The sequence below is a fragment of the Cuculus canorus genome, chromosome 2 (assembly GCF_017976375.1).
Source record: "Cuculus canorus isolate bCucCan1 chromosome 2, bCucCan1.pri, whole genome shotgun sequence".
In the NCBI taxonomy this organism is placed as follows: domain Eukaryota; kingdom Metazoa; phylum Chordata; class Aves; order Cuculiformes; family Cuculidae; genus Cuculus; species Cuculus canorus.
Window position 1 is genome coordinate 107,411,071 of NC_071402.1, and position 14,944 is coordinate 107,426,014.

The following is a 14,944-nucleotide window of genomic DNA, read 5'->3' on the forward strand; positions in this document are numbered from 1 at the left end:
GATGGATGTACTCCAGGCTTCCCAAACTTCCCTTATTTCAGGTATTCATAAGAAAGCTGAATTCTCTATGTATGTTTTTAAATTCAAGCACATAGAGCTGCAATGAAAGGGAGAATCTGACTGCTTGTCAGTGAATGAAGAAAATACGCCCTCTTGAGAAATAAACTGTGTGGGTTAAGACGAGAAGGTCTCTCCCAGTGGCTAAAATGTGATAGACCCTATACCTGGTACAGTGCTGTGATTCCCACGGTCCTGTAAATATATAAATAAAGTGAAAAATTGTCTATAATCATTGGGAGGGATTCAGACCATTGTATTTTAAGCCTATAAGATGTTTTACGGGAGAGGTTGTATAAATGCTGAGGATCTTTGGGTATCTCCCAGATGAAGAAAGCATATCACATTCTCTCCACCTAAAAGCTACTTATGAAAATAAAAATAACTAATGCACGGCTTTTTTGCTTAAAAATTTCAGAGCATTGTAGGAATTCTTTGTATCCATCCATGCCTATGGGTGCTATATAGCGTCCACACAACTGCTCAAAAAAATTACTTTGGAGGGTTTTACTCCTTCATGCCCAGCAAAAGGTAGTAGATGTTAGGATTTGCATTTGCCAAATCAGCTGTCATATGGATCAGTCTTTAGGTATGATATTGTTCCAGTAATCCTGCTTATTATCTGAAGATGGCTTATACACAGCAAATTCAGTACAATAACAGAAGCAAACCCAGTTTTATGTACACAATAACTGCTACTTCATCCTGCAGGCAAACAAAGACAGAAAAGTACATTATCAAGCTGCACTGTAAGTTATTACAGCAACATAGCCTTTTACCTCATACATATTAAACCTGATTCTGTATACCAAACATAGTAAATCTGTGCCAATTAATGTTGGTTTAAGAGGAAAAAATAGTTTTATACTCTACCTCTGCCTAAAATAATTTTATAGTCTACCTGTGTTTAAATAAAGTTAAATTATTAACTGTGGGAAAACATTTTTAAATGGAAAATATCTTCTTTTCCTAGCTCCTTCACACTATTTTGACCTTGTAAAGCCAGTTTCCCTCATACTTTTCTTATGTGTTTCCTCCTGCCTGAGTCTGTCCCTGTTCAACCTACCCATGGTTAGTCCTGGTTTCGCTGACGTGACTGAAAACCGTGCTCAATTGTGGTTCTTGGGTGCTAGTGTTTGCAATCTTTCAATGTTGGAGTTCTCAAAACCAGCAAGTTACCTGACACTGGCTCTTGACACTACAAAAATACTACACCACACCACCTCTCCGCTGAAGAGTCCTCAAAACACTAAAGGAGGTAGAGAGAGGAGACTTGTAGAGATAACACTAGTAAGTAAAATATCCCACCATTTTTCTATACTGCCTGCTTCAGTTAGGTCTGCAAAATAGGATACAAATTCATAGTATTCCTACCTTTTGCGTTTGCCCTTTCTGAGAGCTCTGCAGGGAGGAAAAACTTCAACCAATTTGAGGGCAGAAATAACAAGCATGTGAATTAGTTCACAGTGCTGGAAAATTAGATCTTGCATAAGAAACCACTTTAAACAAACAGAACCCCGATAGCATCAGTATCAGTAAACTGTTATTATGAAGTCTATATTTCAGACACTCTGGATAACAAAGCAGTGAAGATGGAAGTGTTATGGTTTAGCCCCAACCCAGCTTGATTGGCAGCTATATGTGAACAGTTGTGGAGGTCCCAATTTCCTTCCCTCTCCCCTCCAGGGAAAGAGGAAAGGGAAATGAGAGAAAAAAACTCGTAGGTTGGAAACTAAAGCTAAAACAAATTTAATGAAACAATAATAATAATAAAGAAAATAATAAACTATATGCAAATACCAAAAATTGCCCCTAGGCCACACCTCGATGACTACATCACCACTGATGCTACAGAGCAGGCACAGGGAAAGGTTCTCAGGCTGGACTCAGCAGAAGGAAGGAGCTGGACCCAGGAACGGGTCCAGAAAAAGACATATGAGGTCACCACTTAACATGAGCCATCAAAGACTAGAGCTTAACTCTTGTGAACCCTCAGTTTTATCCTGAGTATGACACATATGGAATGGAAAACTGTTGGTCAGTTTGGGGTCACCTGCTCTGTCTGCTCCTCCCTGCAGACGCAACTCTTTTTCACCTCTTTCGCTTATGCCATTCCATCAGCTCGAGGATGGCCTTAGTTTCTACAGGACTAAGTATAAGCTATGGCCTTTCTGCATCCCGAAGCCCCATGTTATCTCTTCTAGAGAGAAACACTGTCTGGAAAACATGCAATTAACTTGCAGAAAACGGAATTACTCAGATGAGGTTTAGCTGAAGTTAGAAAAATGATTCTACTTCAGCTCAAACCGGAAGAGGGAAACAGCCAGGGAAGAGAGGGTTCTTCATCAGCAGGTGTTCAGATCTCAGTATTCAACTTTTTTTTTAAATGTGGTTCTGTCTTGCCTGATTAATGCTAGCTGATATAAAATTACTTAGGGCCACACGCAACATTTCGCTTCGGAAGTGTAGGCTGTTTTGATCAGAAAATCAGATAGTAAATCATATGAGACACATAGAAAGGATGTTCTGAAAAATGGCTCTCTTGCAGGCTGAAGAACAAAATAAAAACTTGAAAATGAGTGTATTACTACCCTTGTCCTGCAGATGTCATGTAAGTTTATACTATAAACAATTCCCATTTAGGCTAGAGAGATAAACATACATTGTAGCCTGCTAAAATTTGTAGAGATACCAAGATCATGGTAAATGTTTGACTATAAAGAAAACAGTCTCCTCCAGGCAGAGAGAAATTCCAGCTTCTCAATAATGTGGGAACCAGCAGCTTTAGGGTCAGGTAATGGACAGGTGTGATTTTGATGCATATTTATGGGGCTTTAATTACTGAAACTGTCAGTAGGAGTTTGAAAACACTGGCTTTTCCATTGCAGTAGTAGGTAACTCCACACTCTGACAGGAGCAGGGATTTCAGGTGGAAGCTATGTTACAGGATCCTCTTTGATGTTCAAGGTTCAAAATTAATGGGAAAAAATTGCTAAAGGAAGAGCAATAATGATATTGTCATGGGGTGAAAAATCATCCTACACTTGGAGCCTCCAACACCTCAGTCAATAACAGATAAGGAAAAACGTTGATCTCTGACTGGTATCGTATCTTGGGAACAAATCTTGGAGAACAGGGCTCTCACTACAACAAGCAAAGACATATCTGGGCAGAAATGAAGCAATAGGAACTCAGGCTAAAAATTAGATGTAAATCTGCAAGTGTGAGGCAGTGAACCGATGAAGCATCTTGCCTGTGACTGTGGTACAATCTCTGTTGCTGATCACAAAGCATTTTACTTAAAGAAAAACTTTAGCTACTCATGCAGGGCTTAACTTTGGGAGATGCTGTGGATAGTGATGTCCATTTGCAGGGTACCACCATTCGCATGAACTTCCATACAAGGATGCAGAAGATCTCTTATGGCCTCCAAAAAGCTCAAGGAATTTAAAGGACCTGTCATTGGGTGATGTGGAACCAAGTCACCCACCGAGCACATTTGCTGCTGCAGGTTCTTCTGGCTGCATCAGCCCTTTGCTGTAGATATGAGTTGCGGGGGTTAGAAAAGTCCCAGTCTGTGAGCCCCTGGAGCTGCTCACTGCAGTCATAACAGTGCTGTTTTTCTGCTTTCCTTGTCATGGACCTGCACAAAGCCTCAGACAGCCAAAACTTTCCACCAGCAGAACCATACAAACAAACGTGTGCATCAAGTGCCATTTTTCTGGGTCAAACTTTCTGAATATGTTCATGCAGAATACAAATCCAGAGAAGCTCCAAAGGACGTTATTTTCACACAATCAGGTGATCCTCTGTTTTATGAAAAATCTTACAGAGAAAATTTTTGGGCCAAGAAGGTGAGGACAGAGATCATCTGTACTCTGACAACAAATAAAATCACACGGCAGCGAGAGGCCACCTATTCTTGTGCTTACTCAGATCACATAGCCTTAGAAAACCATCAGGCTGATGACAGAGAAACCTCCTCTACGCTCACAAGGGCTGGAATCTTCACCTGTCTCCCAGGGTCCTGCTTGCCAGGTGACGTTAGGTGTCACTAGGATGACAAGTAGTGAAAAATAGAACACAAGTGCTGCTCCGCTAACCTGGAAAGAAAGGCACAAGGGACTTGGTCTACCAGTGTGAGGTAGAGTGTAGGTTTAACCCTACATCCCTCCTTTTTGGATGCAGACCAGCTCTCTGCTTCCAGCAGCAGCAAGGCAACAGCAAGGGCCTAGAGGAGGCTGTGAGAACAAATACACAGCAGCAATTGCCCAAACCCACTTTCGTTGTCTCAGTGATTTAGGGCAGCAGTTTTGACTATTTTTGAGGGGCATCACTTCTCTTCCATCCTCTCATAGCCAATGTAACTTAAAAATCTGGATGTGAAGAACTGACTTTAAACTCTAGCACATGTAAATCAAACATTCGGGGGGATGGGAAAGTGACTTTTTACTCATCATCTAAGAAATAAGAAAATTCCTTGGGGGAAAAAAATAGTTGCCTTAGTAGAGCCTCTCTTCTTACATGTTTGGGGGTTTTCTTTGAAGGGGTGTGTTGGTTGCCTTCTATTCACTTGTTAATCAAACGGCACGGTTTGTGCATAATTATTTAACACATCCACAACTCACACAGCCTCATTGGTTGGTTTTCTGCTGCTCAGAACTGCTTCGCCCCCACTTGAGTCTGCCTCTACCCCTGAAAGGAGGCCATAAGGAAGGCAGTGACAATGTGGTTGCTGAGCACTTTCATCCTGGTGGCTGGTGTTTCTTGTACGTGCCTTACTTGCCCTGCTGCCTGCATGTCTGCAAAGGAAATGCTCTCTTTCCTCAGCTCCATGCTTCTAATTTTTCTCTTTCTTTCACACAGGCGGTTCTGCACAAGTCTTACAGCAAAGTCCCATATCCATCACCAAGCCAGAAAGGAAAACAGTGCTAATCAACTGTCATGTCTCCAATCCTGATTTTAACAACATTTTCATTCACTGGTACCAAAAGAGGCCCAATGCAGCTCTGAAACGCATTGCCTACATTTCCACCAGGCTCTTCCTTGAAGAGAAGTCTGATGAGGGAAAATTTAGTGTCGAGAAGGACCTCACTAAATCTGTCTGCACCCTGACCGTGAGCAAGGTAACTCTGCAAGACTCTGCTACCTACTACTGTGCTACGTGGGATGCACAGCAGTAGAAAGTCATAGAGGACCTGCACAAAGATGTGCCCCAGTTTCTCAGCCAGATCCTGAAGTGTTTGGCAACACACAGGAACACCTCTGCCCTACTTTCCCCATCAGCCTTGAATGAGACAGTCTGTATGGGCAGCCAGATACCAGAGACACTGCTGAGTTAGTGCATGCTTCACAGACTCACACTACAGCCAGCACCAGCATAACTGTTATTTCACTTCAACAACAAAAGGGGCATTTTTCATAGTTCTGGCTGGATGAAGCTCACTGTGGGTTAGTTTACAGGATGGCAGTGTGGGCTAGCTAAAAGAAGGAAAACACAAACCTTCCCAAGCTTACTACCCTTTGAGCTATATCTTTGGAATAAATCCCAAGCTACATAATTTATGTGGCAGAACAGAAGGATAGAAGTGAAAATAAGGTTAACAAACTGTGCAAGACTGCCAATGCAATATACCCATCTTGTATTTGTCTGCTTGTAGAGAATCTTGTTTTATTTTCTCTTGTGCTTTAACCTAAATGAAGATTTGATCCAATCCAGAAAGAAAACAAAGTCTCTTGATTGACTGCCGTGGGGCTTCTCATCCAACACGGCAGCAGACCTGCAAAACAGATAGCAGCTATACAACAGATTTATGGTGCCATTTTGCAGACAGAAAGACATTAATTTATTTTTCCCCTTATCTGTTTACAGCTGAAGAACTGATTGAAAGATAAAATTACAGGATCACTGTGTTCTCATCCCAAACAATCTAGTTTTGCTGGTCTCCAGAGCACATTGGGCACTGGGGTAGTGGTTACATTTCACAGAACAGTGAAAGATCAAATTCCTGTCAGAACCATAGGAGAGCAGTTACTGAATCTATGTGACAATCCTCAAAAAAAAGAAAAAACTGTCTGATATAAGTAAAATAACATTACAGCAACAGAGAAATTGGAATTGGTTTAGTTTTCTTTCCAAAGCAGCAACCTTTACTCTAAAGAATGACTCTCAATTGCACAGAAAAAATACTGCATTTTTATTGCCCTATTCTTCTTTATTTTAAGCTAAGCCTATGGGGGCTGTATAGCACTTGTGTTTCTTTGTATGACACCCAGCATTTGGAGATGTCACCCTGTTGGAAAACTCTAGTTTGTCTTACTAAAATGTAGTCGAATAACTAATAGTTCTAACAATTCTATTAAATATAGTTAAAAACTAACTACTCCGTTGAAATTTCGCTTGCTCCAGAGTATAGTCTCCAGGTATCCTCATTTGGGAAGGAATGCTGAAAACTCTTACTGAGCCAGAAGAAATCTTATCTATGTTAACAGAACATAGAGTTGGTATCTTTATCTAATGCAAGCAGTAAACTTGCAAAGAGATAACAGTTTGCATAAAAATGTAAAGAATGCTGAAAATGTTGCAAGACCTGATGTGGCAATCACCGAAATGAATATGTATTAGAGTAGGTTGCATCCCTTTTGAATATGTAACAGATTGAGCAACACTTTAAGGATAAATGGGGAACGCGATGTGACGGTCTTTGGAACCAGATTTGGGTGTGCATACCCCTGGTTCCCGGGGCCTCGAAATAAAGCACCACATATAACCTTCTTCGTTATGGTTATGTGTTTGTCTCTACGCTAACAGTTTTGGCGACCCAGGTGGGACCTCGCGGGCATTGCTGAGGCGGCTCGCATCGATCCCGCTCTGGCCGGCACCGAGTAATTCTCGGGGAGCCATCGACCGCAACCGACCTCTGCTGCCCCCGACGGACCGAGGATTATATTGGTAAGACACGGTGCTTTATCAGGAATGGTACCATAGTTGTGGTTTGGTAAAAACCTGCCTGTTAGACGCGGCGAAAGCTACGCTTGGTTGGGTTAAGGAGCTCCAGTGGGAAGCCTAGGCGCCGTCCATAAGACAGTAGCGAAAGCTCTGCAGGTTCGGCAACAGTGGTCTGGTTTTGTATTTTCGGTACCGCAGGTTCGGCAACCGTGGTCTGGTTTTGTATTTTCGGTAATCTGTATTATTCGCTATGTGGAACTTTGTTTGGTTTTTGTTGTTTGGTGCTGGTCTGGACTGTTATAAAATGTCACCGATACCTAAGTCATCACCGTTAGGGTGTATTCTGATGCATTGGAAAGAGGGGCAGTTTGGGCAAGAAATGCAAAAAAAGGAAATTGGTTGAGTATTGTAATGTATGGTGGACACAGTGTGATTTGGAGGATCAGGTTCGTTGGCCAGAAAGTGGAACTTTAGACTATAATATCATCCTACAGTCGATGCAATTTTGTAGGCGCGAGGGTAAATGGGATGAGATACCGTATGTAGAACTGTTCTTTATTTTAAGAATTGTTCTTTATATTTAAAGAGGAATGGAAGAAGGCGTGTGGAATAATGGTCATTAATACAAAATCGGATGAGCAGTGTAAGGGATGTGTGACTGAGAAGAAATGTATGAAATGTCTGGCAGTGGAAAATGCTTTGCAGCATAAGGAGGATGATGATTTTGATTTATTAGTGGCTCCGTCAGCCCCACCAGCCCCAGAGATACTGGAGTAGAAGGTGATGGGGAGGATGAGGTAGAAATAGAGGATCGGGAAAAGATGAACCCCTAGTGAAAGTGAGGTTAGGGGGAAAAGAAGTGCAATTTTTAGTAGATACTGGTGCAACACATTCAGTTTTAAATGATTTATGTGGACAGATAGGGAAAGACTGCTACAATAGTGGGAGCCACAGGGAAAGAGGAAACCCGGCCATTCATGCAACCCCTGGAATTACGATTTGGAGGAAAGGAAATATGGCATGAATTCTTGTATATGCCTGATTGTCCAATCTCCCTGCTGGGATGGGATTTTTTTTCCTTTTTTTTTTTTTTTTTTTATCTAAATTAAATGCAAGAATTGTCTTTGAGGATGGAGAATTAATTATGCAAGTTCCAGAATCAAAGTCAGGACAGATACTAGTGTTGAAGGAAAATCCAAAAGTTCAAGTACCCAGAGAGGTAGAAGAGGCAGTGATCCCTACAGTATGGGAAACTGATATACCAGGGAAATCAAAAATGGCCCAACCAGTAGTAGTAGAATCGAAGGAAGGAACGAAACCAGTACGAATAAAACAATATCCCATAAAATTAGAGGCCCGATATGGAATAGTGAAAATTATTGAAAAGTTCTTAAAGTCTGGAATATTAGAAGGATGCGAATCAGAATATAATACCCTAATTTTTCCAGTAAAGAAACCAAATGGAGAATATACATTGGTACAGGACTTAAGGGCTATTAATGAAATCACGAAAGATATACATCTGGTAGTAGCTAATCCATACACATTGTTAACATCTGTGAAGGAGAAATACAAATGGTTTACAGTAATTGATTTAAAAGATGCCTTTTTCTGTATTACCCTCTACAAAGATAGTAGGAAATTCTTCGCTTTTGAATGGGAGAACACGCACAATGGACGAAAAATGCAGTTGACATGGACAAGGCTTCCACAAGGATTCAAGAACAGTCCAACACTTTTTGGGAACCAGCTGGCAAAAGAATTGGAATCATGGACAATGCAGGAGAAAGTTCAGCAGCCTTCTTAGGAGCACCTGTGGAAGATGGCCCTTTGGAACATGATTGTGTGGAAGTTATCGAACACACTCATGCAACAAGGGCTGACCTGAAGGACACCCCACTTGAACAGCCTGATCAAGAACTTTTTACAGATGGAAGTAGTCATGTAGAAAACGGGACACGATATGCCGGGTATGCGGTAACCACACAAAAAGGGGTAATAAAAGCAGAGGCTCTTCCTGTAGGAACTTCAGCACAGAGAGCAGAAATAGTAGCTCTCACGAGAGCCTTGGAATTGAGCAGGGATCAGCGAGTAAATATATGGACAGACTCAAAATATGCATTTGGAGTGGTTCATATACATGGAGCACTATGGAAAGAACAAGGACTCCTATCTTCGCAAGGTACGAACATAAAATACCAAAAAGAAATTCTGAATTTGATAACTGCTGTACAGTTACCCAAACAGGTGGCGATCATGCACTGTAAAGCACATCAAGGAGGAGATTCCAAAATAGCTGAAGGAAACGCGTTAGCGGACCGGACAGCTCAACAGATTGCACGACAGGTATCAAATATGATGGCCTTAATACCCACGAAGGTAAGCCCTTTACAAAATTATTTAATGCAGAAGCCGAAGTACTCGGAGGAGGACGAGAAATTAGCTAGACTAATAAAGGCCCAATTGGGTTCAGATGGATGGTACCTAACTGCAACTGGACAAGTGATTGTACCACCTACCATTATGCGGACATTTTTACAGACGGAACATCAGAAATGTCACTGGGGAGCAGAAGCTTTAGTGGCGTATTTAAAGTGCAGCATAATCTCAACACAGATGTTAACAATGGCAAGGTCAATAAATTCGAAATGTGAAATCTGTTTGAAGAACAATCCGGTAGTTAGAAAAGGAATAGAAATGGTACATATCAGAGTGGGTATGGAACCGGGTGATTATTGGCAAATTGATTTTGTAGAATTACCTAAAAGTCAAGGATACAGGTATTTGTTAGTTGGGGTTGACACCTTTTCTGGATGGCCGGAAGCCTTTCCTTGTCGCACCAACCAAGCTAAGGAGACAGTGAAATGGCTGCTGCGAGAGATTATTCCAAGATTTTGGGTACCCCTAGGCCTGTCTTCAGATAGGGGATCACACTTCGTAGCAGCTATAGTTCAAGAGGTAAGCAAGATGTTAGGAATCTCTTGGAATCTCCACAGTCAAGTGGACAAGTAGAAAAGATGAATCAGACAATTAAGCGGCAGATCAGTAAAATATGTCAGGAGGCTAAAATTCAATGGCCACAGGCGTTACCAATAGCACTCCTAAGGATAAGAATTAAGCCAAGGAGTGGGATGATAGTAAGCCCTTATGAAATTCTTTTCAGAAAACCCTACGAGGCGCCACAACCTAACCTCAATATGCATATAAAAGGTGGGCAAGATGTATATAACTATGTGTTATCCCTTGCTAGAACTTTGACGCAGCTGAGGAGTACTCTGGTTTGGAATCGACCCTTTTCATTGGAACACCCAGTGCACAATATCAATCCAGGAGACCAGGTTTACGTCCGTGACTGGGTTGAGGAACCACTGAGAGAACAGTGGAACGGACCATACCTGGTGCTGCTAACTACCTTTACCGCAGTTAAAGTGAAGGGAATTGATTCCTGGATTCACTACACACGGGTAAAGAAGGTTCCCGGAGAGTGGCAAGCAGAAGTAACTGGACCTACAAAGCTGAAACTTACATACCAGAAGGATGTCTAATTACGTCTATGGGACAATCATAATAATATGGTTTCTGATGAATATGACTTTTTCCACAGGCACCCACCGGAAGAATAGAAATGTGAGATATCATCCAGAACAAAATGCCATTCTGTCTTGCACGGTTTGAAATCAGAAAGTGGAAGTAACATCGGGAAAAGGAATCCAATTCGACATTAACAAAGGATTGGAAAAGATAATAGTATCCCATAGAAAAAGGCGAGATATAGAGCCCACTCCAACACCACAGGTAATACACCTCCCCTCAAGGGACCCCGAGGAAAACCTAATAATAGGCTTAATTAAGGATTTTGCAGGAATACAGAATACCAGTAAAATTACTGCTTGCCTTCCAGTTCCTAAGGCAGCGGGGGAACCTATAAACTGGGGAATAATAACTTTCCCTCTGCCGACATCACAGGGAAATAAGACTGAGTGCAAACAAATAACCATAGAAAAGGAACGGCAGGTCAGGGTGAAAGGGGAATGGCTGCCAGAACAGATTTGTAACCAGCTCGCAAACTCCACCTTCATTACTAAGAATTCAGGAGGAGAATTTGGGGTATGTACGTATGATAGAATTATCACAAAAACAGAGACACAATGGGAATGCCAAGAAAGACAAAAACAATTAGAATGGGAAACCATTTGGTCAACTAATATCTTGCAAAAATTCCACTATGGTGGTAACACTTCGTGGTGTATCAAATGGGAGGGAAAGCAGGACGCAACAATTCCAACCGAAACCCTTTTGGCCAATAATGGAGTTAGTCGAGAAGTGATACAAAACGTACCTTGGTGGAATTGTTCTGAAATATGGGACTGTGATTCAAACCCAGATGAAATAACAATACCCCCCGTAAGAGTGGCTTTAAAGGCTGGGTGCGCCTGCCGGGGATACAAAAGTGGAGGACAGATGATCCCCTATCATAAACCAGATTGTAAGTATTCAACTATTAAGAGTATGGGAAATTTTGTATGGGCCAATAGTGATGGAACGTGGACTACCCATTTACCAGTTACGGGGAAGGTTAAAGAAATCACATTAGGCTTACCCACCTTATGCCCAATTTGGAAACGTTCCCCCTTTAAAGGGAAACTGGAAACTCTACAAATCAACAGAATCAAAAGAGATATAAAGGAAGATGATACATGGCAGAAGCCCTCTACAGGAGTGAAGGTAGGATGGGCCCTTGAATCTCTCTTTGCTGCTCCAGTAGCTACTTACCGAAATAGAGACATGATTTACAAATTAATAGGGCAGACTGAAGGGTTAGCTAGAGTTACTAAAAAGGGGTTCAGAGATTTGAATATGCAGCTCAAAGCAACGACAAAAATGACTTTGCAGAACAGAAGGGCATTAGATATCTTATTATTGAAGGAACATGGCGTTTGCGGATATTTAAAGGATCGAGTTGATCACTGCTGTGTGCATATACCGAATGTAACCATGGATATAGAATATGACATATCTCAACTCAAGAGAATTGAACAAGAAGCTGAAGAAGAAAGAAAAGAGATCGGCCATAATTGGATAGGAGAATTATTTAATGGATTGGGGATTCATTTAGGCGGGTGGCTACAATCGCTTTTAGAAACTATTTGCACACTCTTGTTAGTATTCCTGGTCATCTACCTAGTATACTTGTGTATCCGTCAAGAAATCACCTGTAACACTAGCTGGACGCATAAGATTATAGGAGCAGTAACCCGGGAATACCCACGACGCCTGACCCCGCCACCGAAGTACTACGAGACTACGAGAATGGAGAACTAAGGTGAAAAACTGAAAAATGGAAATACCTTCTTAATGAAAGAAAGTATTTCCAAAGGGGGTAAATGTTGGAAAACTCTAGTTTGTCTTACTAAAATGTAGTCGAATAACTAATAGTTCTAACAATTCTATTAAATATAGTTAAAAACTAACTACTCCGTTGAAATTTCGCTTGCTCCAGAGTATAGTCTCCAGGTATCCTCATTTGGGAAGGAATGCTGAAAACTCTTACTGAGCCAGAAGAAATCTTATCTATGTTAACAGAACATAGAGTTGGTATCTTTATCTAATGCAAGCAGTAAACTTGCAAAGAGATAACAGTTTGCATAAAAATGTAAAGAATGCTGAAAATGTTGCAAGACCTGATGTGGCAATCACCGAAATGAATATGTATTAGAGTAGGTTGCATCCCTTTTGAATATGTAACAGATTGAGCAACACTTTAAGGATAAATGGGGAACGCGATGTGACGGTCTTTGGAACCAGATTTGGGTGTGCATACCCCTGGTTCCCGGGGCCTCGAAATAAAGCACCACATATAACCTTCTTCGTTATGGTTATGTGTTTGTCTCTACGCTAACAACCCTGGGGTGTAGCATCTCATCTTACCTGTGACAAGAAGCAGTCACAAGCACAGCAATGCTGCTTCTGAGCTTCTAAATGGCTGCAATGTATTTTTCTGACCTTTGGCATTCAACATGTGGGATGGGCTGCAATTTGAGAGACCTAATTCCTTAAGCCCTATGTTATTATTTTTTTTCTCCTTTTTATCAGCAGTGGACCGCAGGAAAAGTGCTTGACCGCAAGCATTGGTTAGCAGACTTCAGCTGGTCTAAAAGCAGTGGGAAAATTTGCTTCAGACTACAAAATTACCTTGTAAATGAGTTTGTTTGCGTGCATGTGTGTGTTTGTGTGCATGCGCTGATGCGTGTGTGTAAGAGAGAGAGAAAAAGTATGGGAGAAAAGGTTAGTTTATGCCACTTCGTAAAAGCTATGATCAGACTGTTAACACTTAGCAGGGTTCGGTCATGCTGCTTTGTCTCCAGGAAAGCCTCTCCGGATGATGCCTAAGGCATTTCCTTTGCTCAGCCACAGCCCTCTGTCCCTGCTGGGAGAGGTGTCACCTTCAGAGGCATACACCAGGGAGAGCCCACAGAATGCTGCTTCTCCTACTCCTGGTCCTAGCTGCAGCCTTGTCTCGTAGGTTCCTCTTGTCCCATGGCATGGGGCAGTGGATACTTATGAGTGTGAGTGAATAGCACGCTAAGACTATTTGTTCTCTTTTTTCATTTTCTTCCTAGATGGACAAGTGCTTCTGAAACAGAGTCAAACATCCATTATCAGAGGGAAAGCTTTTACTGCACAGATTGAGTGTATAGCCGAAGGCATACCTAACTTCAGGTCTGCAAACATACATTGGTACCGACATACACCCTCCAAAGGTCCAGAACGGATTCTGTATATTGGATCAGATCAAACTTTTTATGAGGAAAGTTCCTACAGGAACAAGTATTTTTCTTCAAAGACAGGCACAAATCGCTGCATTTTCTCAGTCATAAACATCAACTCCAATGATGAGGGTACCTATTACTGTGCCTACTGGCAGTCCCACAGAACTAGCAGACCATAGGCAGCCTGCACAGAAAGCTGCCTGTAACCTGAGAGGTAGGCCTTCTGTCAAATGCAGAGAAACACAATTGCATCTTCCTGCCTCTCAAATATCCTCAAATATACTTACGCTGAGTATGGAAGTAGAAATAACAAACAAGAGGAAACAGTAAAGAAATGCAGCATGCTACAACCTAGCTGGTATAACGCCGTGCTGGGGGAAAGGAGCGCTCCCGTGGGTGATAGTAATGACAGCTTTTTTCCGAAATTTCTGAAATGCAGTCTAGCAAAAAAAGCAAATGGCAGGGAGGGATCACGGGAGGAGGATATTAGCACTTAAGATCTAGCCTAGAAGACTTCAAACCCAGGTCATGGCAGAGATAGTGGTGATACCACTGCTCACTCCCATCAATGATTATGTTGGTGATGACTGCTTGTAACACCAATATCCCTTATGATCCCTTGTTATAGGCAAGGATCTGTTACACTGGGCAGCTGGTGAAGAGAAATTCACAAGAAAGGGTTGTGAAGACTGTTCACAAGAGAAAGCTGCAGACTAAATAATGGAATTTATGGAAATGGTCTCACACAGCAATGCTCAGACAGAGAGCTGGGAGCAGAGCCACTGTGGAAGTTCACTTGTGTGGCAATGGTATTCACAAACTCACTTCCACGTGAGTGTTTTGTGCAACGAGAGCTCATAATTTCCTCTCCTCAGTGGCAGTGCAGCCCCAGTCCAAGTTTCATTACCTAAGTTCCTACAGGCCCAGCCATCTTCTCTGAAAAAATTGCTGTAGAGTCTTCTTGCCACTGTAGTTTGGCCTTCAGAGGTACCTTCTCTGGCTTTCACACTTAAGTGGACTATTAATATAGAGTCTTCAAGTCAGCAAACTCCACGCTTATGATTTTGTTGTTGGTCTTCCATTTTAGATGGCTGCACTACAGGACCTGACACAAATCCATGTATCTATCACAAGGACAAGAGAAGTATATGAACTTTCTGTACTAGCT

At 41.8% G+C, this 14,944-nt stretch overlaps 2 protein-coding genes across 8 annotated transcripts in view; both read left to right on the forward strand.

Moving 5' to 3' along the window:
- Window positions 1-4,719: 4,719 nt before the first annotated feature.
- The window catches only part of LOC104065970 (immunoglobulin kappa light chain), a 30,085-nt gene continuing 19,860 nt past the window's right edge, over window positions 4,720-14,944 (forward strand). The window contains exons 1-2 of the mRNA XM_054059587.1: window positions 4,720-4,826; window positions 4,924-5,223. Coding sequence (XP_053915562.1) covers window positions 4,784-4,826; window positions 4,924-5,223 — 343 coding nt within the window. The 5' untranslated portion in view covers window positions 4,720-4,783. The remainder of the gene's footprint in view (window positions 4,827-4,923; window positions 5,224-14,944) is intronic.
- On the forward strand, window positions 6,359-12,854 carry LOC128851353 (uncharacterized). Of its 7 annotated transcripts, none has more exons than XM_054059584.1 (3): window positions 6,359-7,009; window positions 8,638-9,385; window positions 10,257-11,981. In XM_054059584.1, the coding sequence occupies exons 2-3, from the start codon at window positions 8,663-8,665 to the stop codon at window positions 10,356-10,358; spliced, it is 825 nt and encodes a 274-aa protein (XP_053915559.1). In that variant the 5' UTR covers window positions 6,359-7,009; window positions 8,638-8,662; the 3' UTR covers window positions 10,359-11,981. The 7 variants fall into 7 exon arrangements, with proteins under 7 accessions (XP_053915559.1, XP_053915560.1, XP_053915555.1 ...); XM_054059585.1 differs by having other exon boundaries at window positions 10,611-11,981; XM_054059580.1 differs by lacking the exon at window positions 8,638-9,385 and having other exon boundaries at window positions 10,257-12,854.

Coding starts and splice junctions, on each gene's coding strand:
- LOC128851353 (XM_054059578.1), top strand. CDS start 8,663: ATGGGAGAACACGCACAATGGACGAAAAATGCAGTTGACATGGACAAG.